This window comes from Polypterus senegalus, chromosome 8 (assembly GCF_016835505.1).
Source record: "Polypterus senegalus isolate Bchr_013 chromosome 8, ASM1683550v1, whole genome shotgun sequence".
NCBI classification, from domain to species: Eukaryota; Metazoa; Chordata; class Cladistia; order Polypteriformes; family Polypteridae; genus Polypterus; species Polypterus senegalus.
Window position 1 is genome coordinate 160,871,148 of NC_053161.1, and position 18,309 is coordinate 160,889,456.

General features: G+C 41.9%; 1 protein-coding gene across 1 annotated transcript in view; it reads right to left on the reverse strand.

Annotated features, from left to right (window-relative positions):
* Positions 1-3,218: 3,218 nt before the first annotated feature.
* LOC120533295 (zona pellucida sperm-binding protein 3-like) overlaps positions 3,219-18,309 on the reverse strand; it is a 215,011-nt gene continuing 199,920 nt past the window's right edge. Inside the window, exons 7-9 of the mRNA XM_039760123.1 lie at positions 3,652-3,767; positions 3,462-3,581; positions 3,219-3,353 (exon numbers count right to left, since the gene is read on the reverse strand). Of these exons, the coding sequence (XP_039616057.1) occupies positions 3,235-3,353; positions 3,462-3,581; positions 3,652-3,767 (355 nt within the window). The 3' untranslated portion in view covers positions 3,219-3,234. The remainder of the gene's footprint in view (positions 3,354-3,461; positions 3,582-3,651; positions 3,768-18,309) is intronic.

Here is an 18,309-nt window from a genome sequence, read left to right on the forward strand (position 1 = left end):
CTTCTCTTCCTGCTTCTTCACTCCTGGCTTGGTAGAGTCTGACATTTTCGCTGTGTTTTCCTCCTATGTTGTAACCTTTTTTAAAAAGCAAATTTTGTGGGTGGGTGTGGAGTTGTAGTTTTACTGTTCTTACTGCATTTATAATTGTTTGCTTTTGACTGTTTATTTTTTATAAAACTGTTGGTTCCATTATTTCTTTTCTCATGAATGAAGAATGCCCACTGGAGTCTAACGGCAGACCTCCAGAGCTCCGCTCCATTGAAAAGGCTGTCGCTTTGTATTATTTGTTAGTGATGTTATGTTATACTCCTGTATACACTATGATTAATTGTAGGGTTGGGTGGGATTATCTGACTCAAATAATGACAGCTGTAGAGTAAACCAAGTGATGTAAATGTGCAATCCAATTGGCTGTTTAGTGGAGCTCTTGAATCATAGAGTTCTGAAGGTCTGCAGCAAGAACCATCTCCAAAAATGACAAAATACTGTGAGACCTCCAAACCAGAACCAAGAGGCAGGCCAAACTCCCCACTAGCCAAACCAGAGAAGGCTCACTCCCAGGCAGCCTGACTGACTACTCCACCAGCTGGATGAGGCCTATATTTGTCCAAGGTTGAGGCTCCAAAAGTCATACAATAATGGTAAAGACCTACAAAGATATTCAAAATGCCACACAAGTGAGGGGATTACCATCAACCCCTAGCATGTGTAAGAATGGGGGAAAATATATAATCTTTAAAAAGAAACCCATCCATTATCCAACCCACTGTATCCTAACTACAGGGTCACAGTGGTCTTCTGGAGCCAATCCCAGCCAGCAAAGGGCACAAGGCAGGAAACCAACCCCAGGCTTGGTGCCAGCCCACCACAGGGCATGCGCGCGCGCGCGCGCGCACACACACACACACATCAGGGCCAATTTAAAATTGCCAATACATGTAACCTGCATGTCTTTGGACTGTGGGAGGAAACTGGAGCACCCAGAGGAAACCCACGCAGACACGGGGAGAACATGCAAACTCCATGCAGGGAGGACCCGGGAAGTGAATCCTGGTCTCCTAAATGCAAGGCAGAAGTGCCACCCTTAAAAAAAGAATTGATAAAATGGAACAATAACAAAATAGTCAAAAATATAACTAGCCAAAAAGATTTGATTAAAAAAGCAATCATTTGTGGCCAAGTCCCAGTACAATATCCAAAGAAAGGCAAAATTTCCAATAAAAGGACCTGTACCGATTGGCTAGACAGAGGGACCGAGCTGGGAAAGATGTGCAGCAGCTTAGGGTGATAAATGATAAAGATGGAAACATACTGACAAGGTCGGAGAGTGTGTTGAGCCGATAGAAAGAATACTTTGAGATGCTGATGAAGAAAACCAGAGAGAGAGAGAGAGGTGGTTGCATGTTGTGGAGATAGTGAATCAGGAAGTGCAATGGATAAGAAAAGAGGAAGTAAGGACAGCTATGAAGAGGATGAAGAATGAAAAAGCCGTTGGTCCAGATGACATACCTATGGAAGCATGGAGGTATTTAGGAAAGATGGTAGTGGCATTTTTAACCAGATTGTTTAATGGAATCTTGGAAAGTGAGAGGATGCCTGAGGAGTGGACAAGTAGTGTACTGGTGCAGATATTTAAGAATAAGGGGGATGTGCAGGACTGCAGTAACTACAGGGGTTTAAAATTGATGAGCCACAGCATGAAGTTATGGGAAAGAGTAGTGGAAGATAGGTTAAGTAGTGAGGTGATGATTAGTGAGCAGCAGTATGGTTTCATGCCAAGAAAGAGCACCACAGATGTGAGGTTTGCTCTGAGGATAGTGGAGAAGTTGAGAAGGCCAGAATTAGTTGCATTGCATCTTTGTGGACCTGGAGAAAGCAAATGACAGGGTGACAGAGGAGCTGTGGTATTGTGTGAGGAAGTCGGGAGTGGCAGTGAAGTACGTAACAGTTGTACAGATGTACGAGGGAAGTGTGACTCGTGATGTCTGCGGTAGGAGTGACGGATGCATTCAGTGTGGAAGTACATCAGGGATCAGCTCTAAGCCCTCTTATTTGCAATGGTGGACAGGTTGACAGACGAGATTAGACAGTTGTCCCCGTGGCCTATGTTTGCCAAGGACATTGTGAGCTGTAGCAATAGTAGGGAGCAGGTTAAGGAGACTCTGGGGAGGTGGAGATATGCTTAGAGAGGAATGAAGGTGAAGGTCATGTGAGTGAGGTCAGTGGAATGGTAAGGATACAGGGAGTAGAGATAGCAAAGGAGGAGGAGTTTAAATACTTGGTTATGAACAGTACAGAGTAATGGGGAGTGTGGAAGAGGGGTGAAAATGAAAGGAGTGATTTGTGACAGACTGGTAACAAGAGTAAAGAAGGTTTACAGGATGGTAGTGAGACCAGCTGTTATATGGGTTGGAGACAGAGGCACTGACCAGAAAGCTGGAGGTAGCAGAGTTTAAAGATGCTACGATTTGCTTTGGGCATGACAAGGATAAACTGGAATAGAAATGGACATTAGACAGTAAAAGGCTCAATTGTGTTAATTTGGACATGTGCTGAGGAGGATGCCAATAGGTTTATGGACATGGTGAGAGAGAGAGAGAGAGAGAGAGGCAATTGGTACAACAGAAAAAGATGCAGAGGACCGAGATATGGAAGGTCTGCTGTGGCCACCCCTAACCAGAGCATCCAAAAGACACTAGTAGTTGCAGTGCTTAACACTCATTCAGGGTCACTTACCCAGCTGGATGCCAATATTAAAGCTGTAATTAAAATACCTTTGGCAAGTTTAGTTAATCTGCTGTAACTTTCTGAAGGCAGACTGACAATTTGTTAGATACCAATTGCAATTAAAGATGGAATAAAAACCTCCAGCCACTGGGAGACCCCACACCAAGATAACCAGCACCAGCTTAGAATATCTAATGGCTGATCAGATGGCTTGCTCTAGACTATGACCCATGCAAGTCTTCCCCACCAGGTTTAACCCTTTGTTCAGAGGCTAAGACCAGTAATAGAAACTTCACTTGGCAGCAAAGGAGATTGGAGATGGACAATAGTATCTAGTTGCAAGTGAATTTTAAAGACTAGGCAAGCCAAGTCTGAAGACCCTTGGATTACAGCATATAATGCCCAGATATTCCCCCTCCCTTTAGAAGAGTCAGCAAGATAATGCTTCCAATAGGGGCACATAGACCCCTCTTAAAAATTCAAGACAAAAGTTGCAATCATTAAAATTTATTGCTTGGTGTTATCAGTTCCATTTGCTTTTCTGAAGACAAAGAATAGTACAGCAACACAGGAGACAGCCAGGACACCCACAACGGCTCCAAGGATGGAAGCTTGGAATTGGGATCCTGCATGGAGAAAAGTAAATTAGGAAAGAAATCTAAACCCACTTAAGGACTGCTATTTAACTTGACATAGCAAGAGCTTAACACGGCTTGCATGTAGACCTAAGTTACCTGAAGTTTTATCTTGCTGGCCTGACAGGGCCTGTGATAAAGACAAAGGAGAGACCTGCTCCAAATAGATGGGTCCCACAGAAATGGTCTTCTCCCATCCAGCTGGGACACTCACTTCACCTGGAAAACAAATGTAGTTTGTGTATCCAAAGGCTGGACACTGCAGAAGTCTGCTGTAAAGGTCACTTACTTGCTCTCCTGGGTCTGTATCTGGGGGCACCAGAGCCCCTCCTGAAGGGAGGGGGGTTGGCACAGCTTGTGTCACAGCAGCTACAGACAGCATTGTTCCCATCCACTGAGCTCCACCTGAAAGCACAGCCACCAATCACAACCTGCTACATCATTTGAACAGATGCACCCTCATCCTCCCAGTCACTTACTGGCTCAGTGCAGAGTTGTATGAACAATCCTTATTCAAAGGATCAACATCAGCAGACACCAAGGTCACCTTCAGATGGCAGGTAATGAAGATCTGAAAGTAGACATGCAAGACACTACAGTCACACCTGGGAGCTTCAATGGAATTCCACCAAATGGACAGGAGGAAAGGACTTACTGAACTAGTAGTCAGGCCATAAAACCTAAAGGCATCCAGCTGGAACTGCATTACAGACTGGGCAACTCTGGGGGACACGAAATGGGAATTGGAGCCTGTCAGTTGGCTGTCCAAGAAACACCTGCAATACACAAGAGGGACTATAGCATTGCATTTCCAGACCAAGATCTAGTCAGACTATTGCTCCCACCCACCCATGATTCCCAATGAAGGTGTAGGCTGGGGCAGATGCATTGGACCCAGGAGTGGCCACACAGCTGTCCACAAAGACACGGAGAGGCTCATGGTTCGTGCTGTCCACAGATGCTTGAAGGTTAATGAGGTCTCCTAGGAAGAAGGTTTTGGATGCACTCGGCCCACTCCAGTCACCTGCAGACAGGAATGTTACAAGGTGTTCAGGTCACATTAGTGCAAATGGAAAGTATGATTTAAATGTGTACACCTACTGCTCATTATAACAAGCGAGAAGCCCAGAATATCCTCAGCAGATATCGTGGAGGTGTAGGGAACCCAAGTGGGGTTCAAGGCATTGCTGCTGACATTGTGGAGCCTGTGGTGGGGAGAAAAGTTCTAATTGATGCACATGGCACAGATTTGAAGCAGGACAGACTTGTGCCTCAGTCAACTTGAACTGGGCATAGAGTATAGCAATGATGCGTTAAGGTACAAGTGGAGTTGGTCCCATATATGTTGTCATCTCTCACCTGTTGTAGTGGCATTCAATCTGCACCACAGCTGGATTTGTTCTTACAATGGGAAGACCATCTATTGCAGAAGGATTGTAGTCCAGAGTGAAGCTGTATACTATCTCAGCACTCTGTTTTTGCAGCTATTGAGGTAACAATTTGTTGGCTTGTCTCTTTAGATGCAGAGTATGTTCTAAATCCAAGGAATCTTTGGATCAATACATCTCTGGGAAAAGCAGCAGACTTCCTCCAAGCCAATTGAAGCAAAACCTATACACTGGATTTTCTACATTACTTGTATGTCGAATCCATTTAGTCAATTTGCAGCAAATCTTTGACAATGTTGGATTGCAGAACTCTAAAACCTAAAGTTACCGACTGCTAGATATTGTAGGTGGCTCTTTGGCCGGATGAGTCATCCTCTAAAGCTGAAACTAATGCCATCAAAGAATGCTTTATAAAATGAATAAAGACAAGCAGCCATCCATGAATTAGACCTGGCCTTGACATTTATACTAATCTACATTTCAAAATGCTAAATTAGTACATGTGAAATTCTGGACCAACATTTGTCACTTTGTCTTGTCTTTAAATGATCTCAACAAAAGGATCCGATTTCTCAATCTCTGGTCACCATATGAAGTTCTGCACAGAAACTAAAGTTTACCAACTTGCAGATTTTCACAACTGAAACATTACAGCAATGCAATGTTGACAAATACCACAGCCCTCAAGTGCCTACTGTCCAGCCAGGTACTCAGCCTTACAAGATTAAGCAAATATGAATACATTTTTAGGTAACCTTCACAGGACGGGGACTATCAGAAACCTTTCATAAAACTTGTCCATAAGAGAACAAGGGGAGTCAAATAGCTGGCCAAAGTCACTCATGCAAGGGGTTTGGCCGGCAGTTTAATCATTAAGGATGCTCAGGGGGAAGCCTTTAGATTTTGCATTTCCCTATCCCACAACAGGACTTTATACACCATGGCCAAGTAACCACTTTGGCCGTTTAGCTAATGAGGCATTGCACATCTACTCAACTCAGGAATAAAATTCAGTCCACATTAAAACACTGAAGCGCAGCTGTAAAGTTTAAGTTGCTGGACTCGCCGTTCAGAAACGTTAATTCGTCTCGGCCTCCATGCTCCTGAACCCTGCAAGCACAGGTGCCCACACCGATTGGAGCACATAACGCAGGCCTCAACTCCTTCATCCGCAATTCCAGCGCCTATACGGGCAGGCAGTCCGCTATGAAGCTCCGCGCCTCACTGGAAACCAAGATTGTTAATGCGTACCTGAACAAAGGCGACTCTAGGACCAGAACACTAACAAAACCAAGGCCAAACCACTAAAGCATTCAGTAACTTAGCACTGTATATGTCAGTAAAGATGAAAGTGCGAGCGCACTGAAGCCACTCACCTCCACGGTGCTCCCACAGCCCTGCAGAGGCGCTTCAATCACAAAGGGCTGAGCACCGGCCGGGCTGGTGACTCCACATCCACCCATGGAAAGATCAGAAGGCTGGACCGGCTTTTGGATGCCCAGCAAGTCCGGACTGATGGTGACGATCACCTCCCTGTCGGTGCACTGAGCGGTTACGGTCTGCGGAGCGCCAATTCTCGGCTCAACATATTGCAAGACCGCGGGCTTCTGCTGCGTTGTGAAAACCTTCCGTCCTTTGAAACGGGGCTGAGCAAAAGCATCGTAGAAGATAAAGAACAGCAACACTACTAATATCTGACCCTTGTCTTTACACCACATTTTGAAACTACAAATGGAGGAAAAACAACAAAAAGAAGTGAAGATTGAAGCGCAGCGCAGTCTTTATATACACGAATGAAGGCATTCGGCTGATTAAAGTTCATAACACGTGCGGAGAAAAAGATCGCCAATCAGTCACCAATCGCTCTTGAAATAAACAATAAGCGTGAAATACTGAGGTGAGTTACGTCAGAAAAGATAATAAAATTAGAATCACAAATTAAAACAAACTCCACAGCGAACCTTCATCTCAAGCAGTAACTTGACAGTTCTTGTGAAGAACGTGAGGCCAGCAATTCGGATTTTAAACTTTATTGTAATTAAAGCCAAAATTAATTGCTTTGCGAAACCGAAGAACAAAGACTACTAAATTCTAAATGTTAAGGGTGATTGATGTCTTGAAGGAATTTCAGTTTGGAGATTTGAGGGTCCGTGTGGATACATTGCAAACTAACATGGTAGACTTGTAAATAATTGACCAATTTAATAAATTTAACTTAGTGAAGTGTCTTTGTGGATATGGACGGGGAGCTGAAGTCTTGATTAAATATATATGTAGCTTTGCTTTGATCTAATTTTGTTTATGGATTAAAGTTTTGCATGAAATTCATTTTTAAATGTTTGGGGTTATGCAGATACAAGTGCTAGGGATCTGTTGTGGTAAAATCAAATCATCTCCAATATCAGCCTTACAAAGGAGACAAGACAATCATCCTTACATTTTGATTGAATTTATGTTGTAATGGATAAGCATAACAGGTCATGAAGTAAATCACATTATAAAAAATCGTCAGTGGTCTCCCCCAGACTTCTCGTATACTCAAATATGGGGATGGATATTTGAAGTAAACCGCTAGACAATGATTATATTTTTACATTATGCACATTCATGCACGTGCATGTGCCAACAGCCCCACCTCAACCCCTACAAGAATTTCACAAATTTTTATATGCAAAAACAATGTAAACATCACCTTCCATTCAATGTTTTGCTAAAGGACAATGGCAAAAGCACGTGGAAAAAAAAGACAAATTTCAGGGAATGCAAAGTGGAGGTCAGGAAAACGTACTCGTTAGTGGCTTAAGCAGGGGTATAAGCAAGAAAAGGATAATGATGAAGTGATGCAGAGTGGCGGAGACACTCGAAAGTTCAAGTTTAGAAAGTCGCATTGGCCGAAATAAAAAGGAAGTAATCAGATATATAAAAGTCAACTTGAAAAATTAAATCGCAGCCTACCGTCCATACCGTTTTTTCCTTTTCATACAATATTACAAATATTGACTTCATCCCCCCACCCCCGCCGAGGACGTGACTCCATGCGGTGATGGTGCTGCTGTACCCAGCATATCTTAGAGCGCTGGCCGCGCACAGAACCTCTGCTCAGAAACCGCTGGGCGATCATCTGGCTGAGTGCTGACGGAAGCTGTTCTGCTGATAACATGTTATTTTATTACAAAGACGTTCGTATAGGATGTTAGCCGCCCAACGTCAGAGTGACGGAAACGTCGACTGTTCGCACTCCGCAAAGGCTCGAGTGTGTCGCGCCTTCATCAACTGTGTGGAGGTAAAGCAAAAATGAAGTGGGGGAAAGAAATAACTGCTTGGATTCAGACGATGATTGGGAAATGCTTGTTACACTACATTTAAATACACTGTATAATTATAGTTTTATTGTTATTGACATGTGGCAGATGCTTAAATTAGTTTTGATTCAGTTTGTACATATGTAGCGTATATTTCTGCATATACTGCAGCTGTATATGTTCTCTTTCCAATTTTATATGTATGTTAATCTATAGGCACGGTGGCGCAGTAGTGGCGCATGCTGCCTCGCAGTTAGGAGACACAGGTTCACCTCCCGGGTCCTCCCTGCGTGGAGTCTGAATGTTCTCCCCATGTCTGCGTGGGTTTCCTCCCACAGTCCAAAGACATGCAGGTTAGGTCAAATTGTCCTGTGGGTGTGCCCTGCGGTGGGCTGGTGCCTTGCCCGGTGTTTGTTTTTGGCTTGGATTGGCTCAAGCAGACCCCGTGACCCTGTACTTAGGATATAGCGGGTTGGTAAATGACTGACTATTCTTTAGGGAATTAGGACTCCTGAGTTACATATTTTTCTGGTTTTATTTGAAGAAAATATTTTCTTTTTTCCGTTAATATTTTTTTATTTTTTTATCACATTAGCTCTATTAATGTCAGGGATATTCGTTTTTCAACAAAACAGAAAAGCGTTGTTTTTTTTGTTGTAAGAAATTTAATGCTAACTATTTGTGTGTGTGTGTGTGTGTTTTTTCAGATTTTCAGTTTTGTATGAAGCAGTGGGTTGATGATGTTTCGTTGTTGTTTGGTAGCAATCATTCTGCAGGTCTTGCAATATTAAAAGGTTCATTTAAAGGTAAAATTATTAGTTAATAAAATTAATAATTTCGGTAGATGAATAATAAATGTGGTGGATATTGAAGGAAAAACTGCGTTATTTGGAAATATTTATGCCTAAAATATTACAGTTTTTTTTCAATTGCTTAGACACTAAAATTAAAACTTTCTCACAATTAACAAATCCTCTTACTCAAGGAGCAAAACACCGGCCTAGATTTGCACAACTGTAAGCACATTTTCAGCTTCACACTTTTTGCAAAACATAACACACAGTGATTTGCAAAACACTAAACACACTTAACATACATTGCACACAAAAATCTATCAGGAAGTCACTTCCTTGCAATACCAAAGCACTGACTGTCAAATTACCGCACCGACCAACCAACTGGTTCAACACAGTCATCAGGTGTGCAAACACTTGTTTGCTTAATTGTAGACACACCAATCAGGTGTTTAAGCTCTATAAAAAGGCAACAGGCAAGTTCACCTGTCTTCAACAAAAATGGACAGTGTCGGAAGAAGAGGAAAAGTACGGATGAGAGGGGGAATCCTGAGAGAACAAGGTGGAGGAAGAGGCCAAGGTAGGGGAAGAGGAAGAGGGAGAGGAAGACCTAGAGGAGGGGTAGGACATGCACAAAGAAGAAGACAACCAAATCTGTGTAACGAAATTCGTGCTACAATTGTGGACCATGTAATAAACCACGGACTAACACTGAGGGAGGCTGGACTGAGAGTACAGCTTAACCTAAGCAGGAACACAGTGGCATCAATAGTTCGGACATTTCGTCAAGAGCACAGGTGAGAAACTTCTGTCAACAGAAAATCCATAGCTTACTGCATGTACTATATCAACCGTTTTGGTATGTATTCATGTTTCATTTTACAGTAAGCTACATGTATTTTGTTTGCCCAACATAGGATTGAACGTCGAGAACACCAAGGAGGGAGGCGCCCTATATTCACACAGGAGCAAGAAAGAGAGATCATAAACCTCGTTTTGGCCAATAATGCAATCAGACTTCGAAATTCAAGCCCATATTGTCAATGATCACCAAATTTTCAGTAATGTCCTACAGGTCTCTCTGTCAACAATAGGCCGTATCCTTAAAAAACATCAAGTTGTGATGAAACAATTGTATAAAGTGCCATTTGAAAGAAATTCAGACAGGGTGAAAGCCCTGCGGCATGAATATGTGGCGTTATGTTTTGTTCACTGACTGTAGTATTGTGTACTGCACACATAACCTTTTTACAGTACATGTAATTTTACTGTATAGCAGACCTACAGTATATTGATAACGCAATGTGATATTTTGCTGTATTTCAGAGAGTGTTGCGAATGGATGCGGAAGAAGTCCCGCATGAGTTTATATACATTGATGAAGCTGGATTTAACCTGACAACAGTGAGAAGAAGGGGAAGAAACATCCTTGGCCACAGGGCTATTGTCAATGTACCAGGGCAACGTGGGGGTAACATTACCCTTTGTGCTGCCATTACACAGAATGGGGTCCTCCACCGCCATGCCAACTTGGGTCCTTACAACACTGACCTCATTCTTACATTTTTAGACCGATTACACAATACACTGTGTGCACAATTATTAGGCAAGTGAGTATTTTGACCATATCATCATTTTTAATGTGTATATTCCAACTCCAATCTGTATTAACTTGAATGCTTATTGGATTTAAGCACGTCAGGTGATGTGTATTTGTGTAATGAGGGAGGGTGTGGCCTAAGGAGATCAACACCCTATATCAAGGTGTGCAGAATTATTAGGCAGCTAGTTTTCCTCGTGCAAAATGGGCCAAAAAAGAGATTTAACTGACTCTGAAAAGTCAAAAATTGTAAAAAGTCTTTCAGAGGGATGCAGCACTTTTGGAATTGCTAAGATATTGGTGTGTGATCACAGAACCATCAAACATTTTGTTGCAAATAGTCAACAGGGTCGCAAGAAACATGTTGAGAACAAAAAACGCAAATTAGCTGCCAAAGATTTGAGAAGAATCAAACGTGAAGCTACCAGGAACCCATTATCCTCCAGTACTTTCATATTCCAGAGCTGCAACCTACCTGGAGGGCCCAGAAGTACAAGGTGTTCAGTGCTCAAAGACATGGCCAATGTAAGGAGGGCTGAAACCCAACCACCACTGAACAAGAAACATAAGTTGAAACGTCAAAACTGGGCCAAGAAATATCTGAAGACAGATTTTTTTCAAAGGTTTTATGGACCGATGAGATGAGAGTGACTCTTGATGGAACAGAAGAAAGGACCTGTGGATCAGTAATGGGCACAGAGCTCCACTCCAACGTGGAGGTGGGGTACTGGTATGAGCTGGTATTTTTAAAGATGAGCTAGTTGGACCTTTTTGCATTGAAGATGAACTCAAAATCAACTCCCAAACCTACTGCCAGTTTTTCGAAGACACTTTCTTCAAACAGTGATACAGGAAAAGACCATGATTTTTATGCAGGCCAATGCTCCATCACTTGCATCGAAGTTCTCCACTGCGTGGCCAGCCAGTAAAGGCCTTAAAGATGAAGGAATAATGACATGGCCCCCCTTCCTCATCTGACCTAAACCCTATCGAGAACTTGTGGGCACTTCTTAAACGCTAGATTTACGGGGGAGAAAAACAATACACCTCTCTGAAGAGTGTCTGGGAGGCTGTAGTCATTGCTCCACAAAAAGCTGATCGTCAACAGATCAAGAAACTGACAGACTCCATGAATGGAAAGGCTTATGACTGTTATTGGAAAGAAGGGTGGCTATATTGGTCATTGATTGATTGATTTATTTTTTTTGAAATGTCAGAGATGTTTATTTGTAAATTTTGAGGTGTTTGTTTATTATTCTCACTATAACAGATGAAAATAAACAAGTGAGATGGGAAAATTTTCATTTTTCCTTTAGTTGCATAATAAATCTGCACACTAATAGTTGCCTAATAATTGTGCACATATGTATTCCCCTGATGATGTTCACACTCACATTTCCGTTGTGAAACATTCAGGTTTCAGGTTTATTAACATTTTGGATTGACTGATAGCACCGTGTTTGTTCCATAGTAAAATTAATCCTCAAAAATACAACTTGCCTAATAATTGTGCACACAGTGTATTATCACAGCAGCAAACCAAAGGGACCAGATGCAATACATTGTCGTCTGGGACAATGTGGCTTTCCATCGTTCCGCCCAGGTCCAAAACTGGTTTCATCAACACCCACAATTTACAGTTCACTACCTTCCACCATACTCCCCCTTCCTAAACCCCATCGAAGAGTTCTTTTCAGCGTGGCGGTGGAAGGTTTATGATCTCCGGCCCTATGTCCAGATGGCCCTCATTCAAGCTATGGAGGAAGCATGTGATCAAATTGAAGCAGCATCCATACAAGGGTGGATTCGTCACTCCAAAAGATTCTTTCCACGTTGCCTTGCAAATGAAAATATAGCCTGTGATGTTGACGAGGCCCTGTGGCCAGATCCAGCTAGGCGGAGAGATGGTTAGCTTTTTATTTTTTATTTTTATTCTGTACTGAACTGGATATGTAATTTGTTACAGTATTATTGTAAGCTTACAGTACAATGGTATGTTTAGTAATACCATATGGAAACTGGAAAAATGTTTTGTTACGTAGGAATGTTTCGTTCAAATGTTCAGTATTGACTGACTTGAGTACATGAAAAGAAATAAATATGTTCGTCAAGGTGCAGTACTTGTCTCGTGTGTTGTGTTTGGTCAATATATTCATGTTCTTTGTCAATATCTCAAAAAAGAGAAAAAAAAATCAAACCAGGACTGTATCATTAGAAAGGTAGAAATGTTACAAGTGTTTCAGATTGAGCACAGCAGTGTGTAATTGGTTCAAACAGAATCCGACTGTATGAACCATGTGTGCGCCATAGGGTAACAAAATGGGCTTTTGGTAAATGATTGTACAGTTTTGAATTAGGTGTTTCATTTTGCAAAAGATCTAAGATATTCTGCTACTTGTGTGTGTAGATGTGTGAATTGTGTGTAGGGTTTTGACAAAATGAGCCTTGTTTTTAAAATCGAGCAATCGTAAAAAACTGTAATTAATCAATATAATTATAAGAAGATTATAGAAGAAGTTAAAAAGATGAAGGAAAAGTTTCAGGATAGACAGATCTACAAGACACTCCCTTCTGACTTGGCGTTGTCAAAATTTCAGACTTATTGATATATGGAGAAATAAACATTCAGGAATAAAGGAAGTTAACATGGTGTATAGCAGGTCTAAATAATCCAGAATTGATTGTTGCTTCATTTCAGACACAATTGAAGACCAAGTTAATGTTGAGCCATCAGAGAAAAAAAAAATATATATATATATAAAAATGGTAAAGGCTTATTAGAAGTTTAATAATAGGATACTGACAAATGATGACTTTACAAGGAGGGTCAAAGAAATAGCATGTTGGAAAAAGCCCCAGTCATCAAAGTCATGCAGCCAAAACTGGAAACTTATGAAATATCCATTCAGCTGCAATAAAATGTGGTAAAGAAGTTGCAAAAATTAATAGAATAAAAGAAGAAGAGATTATTAAAACAATTTGGGACTGAACTGTGTGTAGACTGGCCCAGACACAGACAGGCAGACACGTTCATGTCACCCACAAACACGTTTATTTACAATATTTACGATCTTAAAGTGCACCACAAAACCCCCAAAGTCCTGGCCACACAATGCCTTTCTCTTCTCTCTTCTCTCTTCTCCAGCTCAGTCCACTCTACTCCCGACTCTTGCCTCGAATGAAGGGAGGCGGCCCCTTTTATTATCACCCGGATGTGCTCCAGGTGGGTTCCGGCAATCACCCGCCGACACGCCCCTGTGTGGCAGAAGTCCCGGCTGCATCCCAGGAAGCACTCAGGGTGTCCCTGCTCTTCTTCCCCCAGCACTTCCTGGTGTGGCGGAAGTGCTGAGGTCCAAGGCTCCAAAGGCATGGGGGCGCCCCCTGGCGGTGACCATTGGCCCCTACAGGGTGGAGCTTCAAAGCTCTGTGCCCATGGCCCCCAAAGCAACCAGGGTGGTGGCCCCCACGTGATCCAAGGCGGACGCATGCCCTCTTCAGGTCCTTCATGGCGTCCCTGGCACCTCTGACAACTGATAATTCCAGTGTCAATCAAACAGCTGTAGGTCAATTAGCTATACACTGCAAACTGAATTGGATCAATGATACGCAGAAAAAGCAAAAGGAGCTTATGTGAGATTTAGGAGAAGATGTTTGAAGAAGATAAAAAAAAAACTCAAAATATTTTTTAGAATTTGGAAAAAAAAATAATGGAGAATATAGATCTGCTAATAAACCTTAAAATAAATGGATGTGTAACACAGTGGTTCTCAATCTGTGGGGCGGGCAGGACACACACACACCAAGCACAAACTAGGGACAATTTCGGATCGCCAATCCACCTAACCTGCATGTCTTTGGACTGTGGGAGGAAACCCACGCAGACACGGGGAGAACATGCAAACTCCTTGCCAGATGGACCCAGGAAGTGAACCCAGGTCTCCTAAGTGTGAGGCAGCAGCAATACCCACTGTGCCACTGTGCCACCCGTTTTCAAATACAGGATAAGGAAATTAAATGTTTGCAGTTAGCCGATGATACAGCACTTTAAGGAATCAAACAGAAATTGAAAAAACAATTGAAGGTTTAAAGTTATTTTCTACTGTATCTGGTCTTTCTTTAAACATCAGTAAGTCTGAATTAAAAGCTCCGAGGAAATGTGATACGTTAGTCATTTGTAATTTCCCTGTTAAATATATAATTAATTACCTTGGTATTATAATTACTAAAGATTCAAATGATCTAAATGTTTCTCCTACGTATTATACAACGTTTTGAGAAGAGACTTGATTCTTGGTTGCTGTTTAAGGCAAGTAGACTATGGCAGGCTGTCAGCAGGATGCCATGTTTAGTTTACTGAGAGGAAAAGGAAGCTGCCATCAGTCTGTCTCAGTGCTGATAAAGGAAGGAACTGAAAAAGGCAAAGCAGACATGCAGATCTGGAAATGGATGCTCTGCCTACTAGACAATTGTATGTGTTTTTGCTGACCGTGCTTACTTATAACTTGGTAAGGCTTGTTGTGTCCTCTGTATATGATGTAAGTAATCTACTTTTGTGTATAATAAAATTCCTCAACTAGCAGAAAGTGGGGTGCATTTTGTTACGGTATGCTGTGTGCCTCTTGTTACTGTGTCCTGTGACAGGAGTGCTCCCTCTTTGAAGAGAATAAATGGCTTCCTGCCTGTTCTCTCTTAGAGGTTTTGGGTCACACAGGGGGTGACAGTCATTCCTACGACATGTTGTCTATCGTTACATTTCTCTCAACTGTTTTCCACACTAATATCCCTTCCCTTCCTCAGATTGATCTCTTGCTGCTCTTCTCGTCTCACCTGTGCTTTTCCATCTGTTTTGTCGAGCCACAATAAGCTGCAAAGACATTTTTAACTTTTTGCTGGAAGTCTGATGTTTCCGTCTCTCTTTTGCATCTTGGCAAGTTTAATTTTTCAACCTTACTCTCCTAGGAGTTTCAGCGACGGTGATCAATGGGTCATCCACTTCATATGAGTATACTACAAAATGGCGAGCTGTAGTGGAGATTCAGGTGGTTTTTGCTGTCCCTCTTCTCTTCCTGCTTCTTCAATCCTGGCTTAGTAGAGTCTAATATTTTCGCTGTGTTTTCCTCCTATGTTGTAACCTTTTTTAAAAAGCAAACTTTGTGAGTGGGTGTGGAGTTGTAGTTTTACTGTTCTTCCTGTATTTATAATTGTTTGCTTTTGACTGTTTATTTTTTATAAAACTGTTGGTTCCATTATTTCTTTTCTCATGAATGAAGAATGCCCACTGGAGTCTAACGGCAGACCTCCAGAGCTCCGCTCCATTGAAAAGGCTGTCGCTTTGCATTATTTGTTAGTGATGTTATGTTATACTCCTGTATACACTATGATTAATTGTAGGGTTGGGTGGGATTATCTGACTCAAATAATGACAGCTGTAGAGTAAACCAAGTGATGTAAATGTGCAATCCAGTTGGCTGTTTAGTGGAGCTCTTGAATCATAGAGTTCTGAAGGTCTGCAGCAAGAACCATCTCCAAAAATGACAAAATGCTGTGAGACCTCCAAACCAGAACCAAGAGGCAGGCCAAACTCCCTACTAGCCTACCCATAGAAGGCTCACTCCCAGGCAGCCTGACTGACTACTCCACCAGCTGGATGAGGCCTATATTTGTCCAAGGTTGAGGCTCCAAAAGTCATACAATAATGGTAAAGACCTATAAAGATATTCAAAATGCCACACAAGTGAGGGGATTACCATCAACCCCTAGCATGTGTAAGAATGGGGGAAAAAAATATTCTTTAAAAAGAAACCTATCCATTATCCAACCCACTGTATCCTAACTACAGGGGCACAGTGGTCTGCTGGAGCCAATCCCAGCCAGCAAAGGGCACAAGGCAGGAAACCAACCCCGGGCAGGGTGCCAGCCCACCACAGGGCATGCGCACACACACACACATCAGGGCCAATTTAGAATTGCCAATACATGTAACCTGCATGTCTTTGGACTGTGGGAGGAAACTGGAGCACCCAGAGGAAACCCACGCAGACACGGGGAGAACATGCAAACTCCATGCAGGGAGGACCTGGGAATTGAACCCTGGTCTCGTAACTGCAAGGCAGAAGTGCCACCCACTGCGCCACCCTTAAAAAAAGAATTAATCGATAAAATGGAACAATAACAAAATAGTCAAAAATATAACTAGACAAAAAGATTTGATTAAAAAAGCAATCAATTGTGGCCAAGTCCCAGTACAAAATCCAAAGACGGGCAAAATTTCCAGCTAACCAAAAAAACTGAAACAAAGGCAATACTTATAAGACAGAACGATTTCAAATGAACCACGAGGAACTCGCTTTCCCTTTTTGCCTTTAAAAGTTAACAATGGTTCCTTGTGGTGAGCTAATGGTGGTCCTGCCTCTTGGGGGTCCACCCACAACACACAAGCAGCATCAGAGAACAAAATTAGCTAAACAGAAACTAAATACTCTCTCTCTGTACTGTATATAAAGTAATGAAACATTAACCATCCAGCATCAGGCCTTCATGTCCGGGCGTTACGTCACCTGGCATCTGATGAGCAGAAGAAATAACAGAGGAGTTTGTTGTCTGGGGTTGCAAAGCCCACCCCTAAAATAAAATAAATATCATTCTTCGACTTTTCACTCCTTATATTCCTCACTCTTGAACTCTGAATCCTCCATGCACCTTCTCTCTGTTTCTTTTCTTTTTTTGCAGTCTCTTCATTTTCTCCTTTAATGCCTTTCCTTTCACTCCTCTTCTTCCTTCTGTTTCAGTCCTCTGGTTGTGCAATAATTAAGCAGCCAAAATATAGTTTTTAAGAGATGTGTGCAACCCCAAATGCAACTTAAACCCTTAAGTCAAATTGCAAGACGTCACAATATGCTGACCTTGTAACATAATTTAATTGTACAAAAGATAAAACCATTCTTCAGCATTTCTATCTTTAAATGTGTAAATTGTTAAAGAATACTTAATGCTTCAGAATAGATGGAACATTCACAAAATAGCTGGAGAAAATAGCTTGCTTGGGGGTGTGGATTTGACTGAAGTATTGACAACCATAAAAGTGACACGAGTGTGGATGCCTCCCTGCTTGAAAAAGCGTCGCGTGCCCAGCTAACTGCTTGAACTGCTTGAACAGGAGACTTACGGTAGGAGAGCTCTGCACATGCGCACAACACACAATTAGCAGAAGTCTGCTGGGCTACCCAGGTATCAATAAATTGCGCATTAACTGACATCGGTGCGTGCGTGGAATCATCGATCTGCTATAACTTCTGCATGTTCTTAGGGACACATAATATATTAAACAAATTTGATCTTTGTGAGACTTTATCGCAAAGATTTAGAAAGGTTCTTTAGACTTCAGCAGTGTATAAGAATATATTTTAACATAGGTATCTTTAGGCCACTCCATGCTTCTGTGTATTGCAGTCACGGGGATGATGGCAACCCTTTGGCTTTATAAAGTATGGGTATACAAGAGAATATTTGGCATATAGCTAATAATATGATATTCTGTTACAAATAGGACCATATATGGAACATCAAATCATCATGTATTAGGTTACATAGAGAGAGGTAAGTGACGCTTCATTCCAAGTGCGCAAACCTTAAGATTTTATTGTAGAATGAACTCATCTTACTTAGAGAAATTAGACAAAATACGATATAACTGAAAAGCTTAACACATAAAAATGTTGCATAAAAATGATCCGATACAGCATGAGCCTCTACAGAACAGGCCGTCATTATCGTACTCCATATCTAATTACATGTGGTCATTTGTTGTCTTCTATTTATTATTCATCCACATTTCTTCTCAGCTTTGTATGTTTCCGCTTGGGA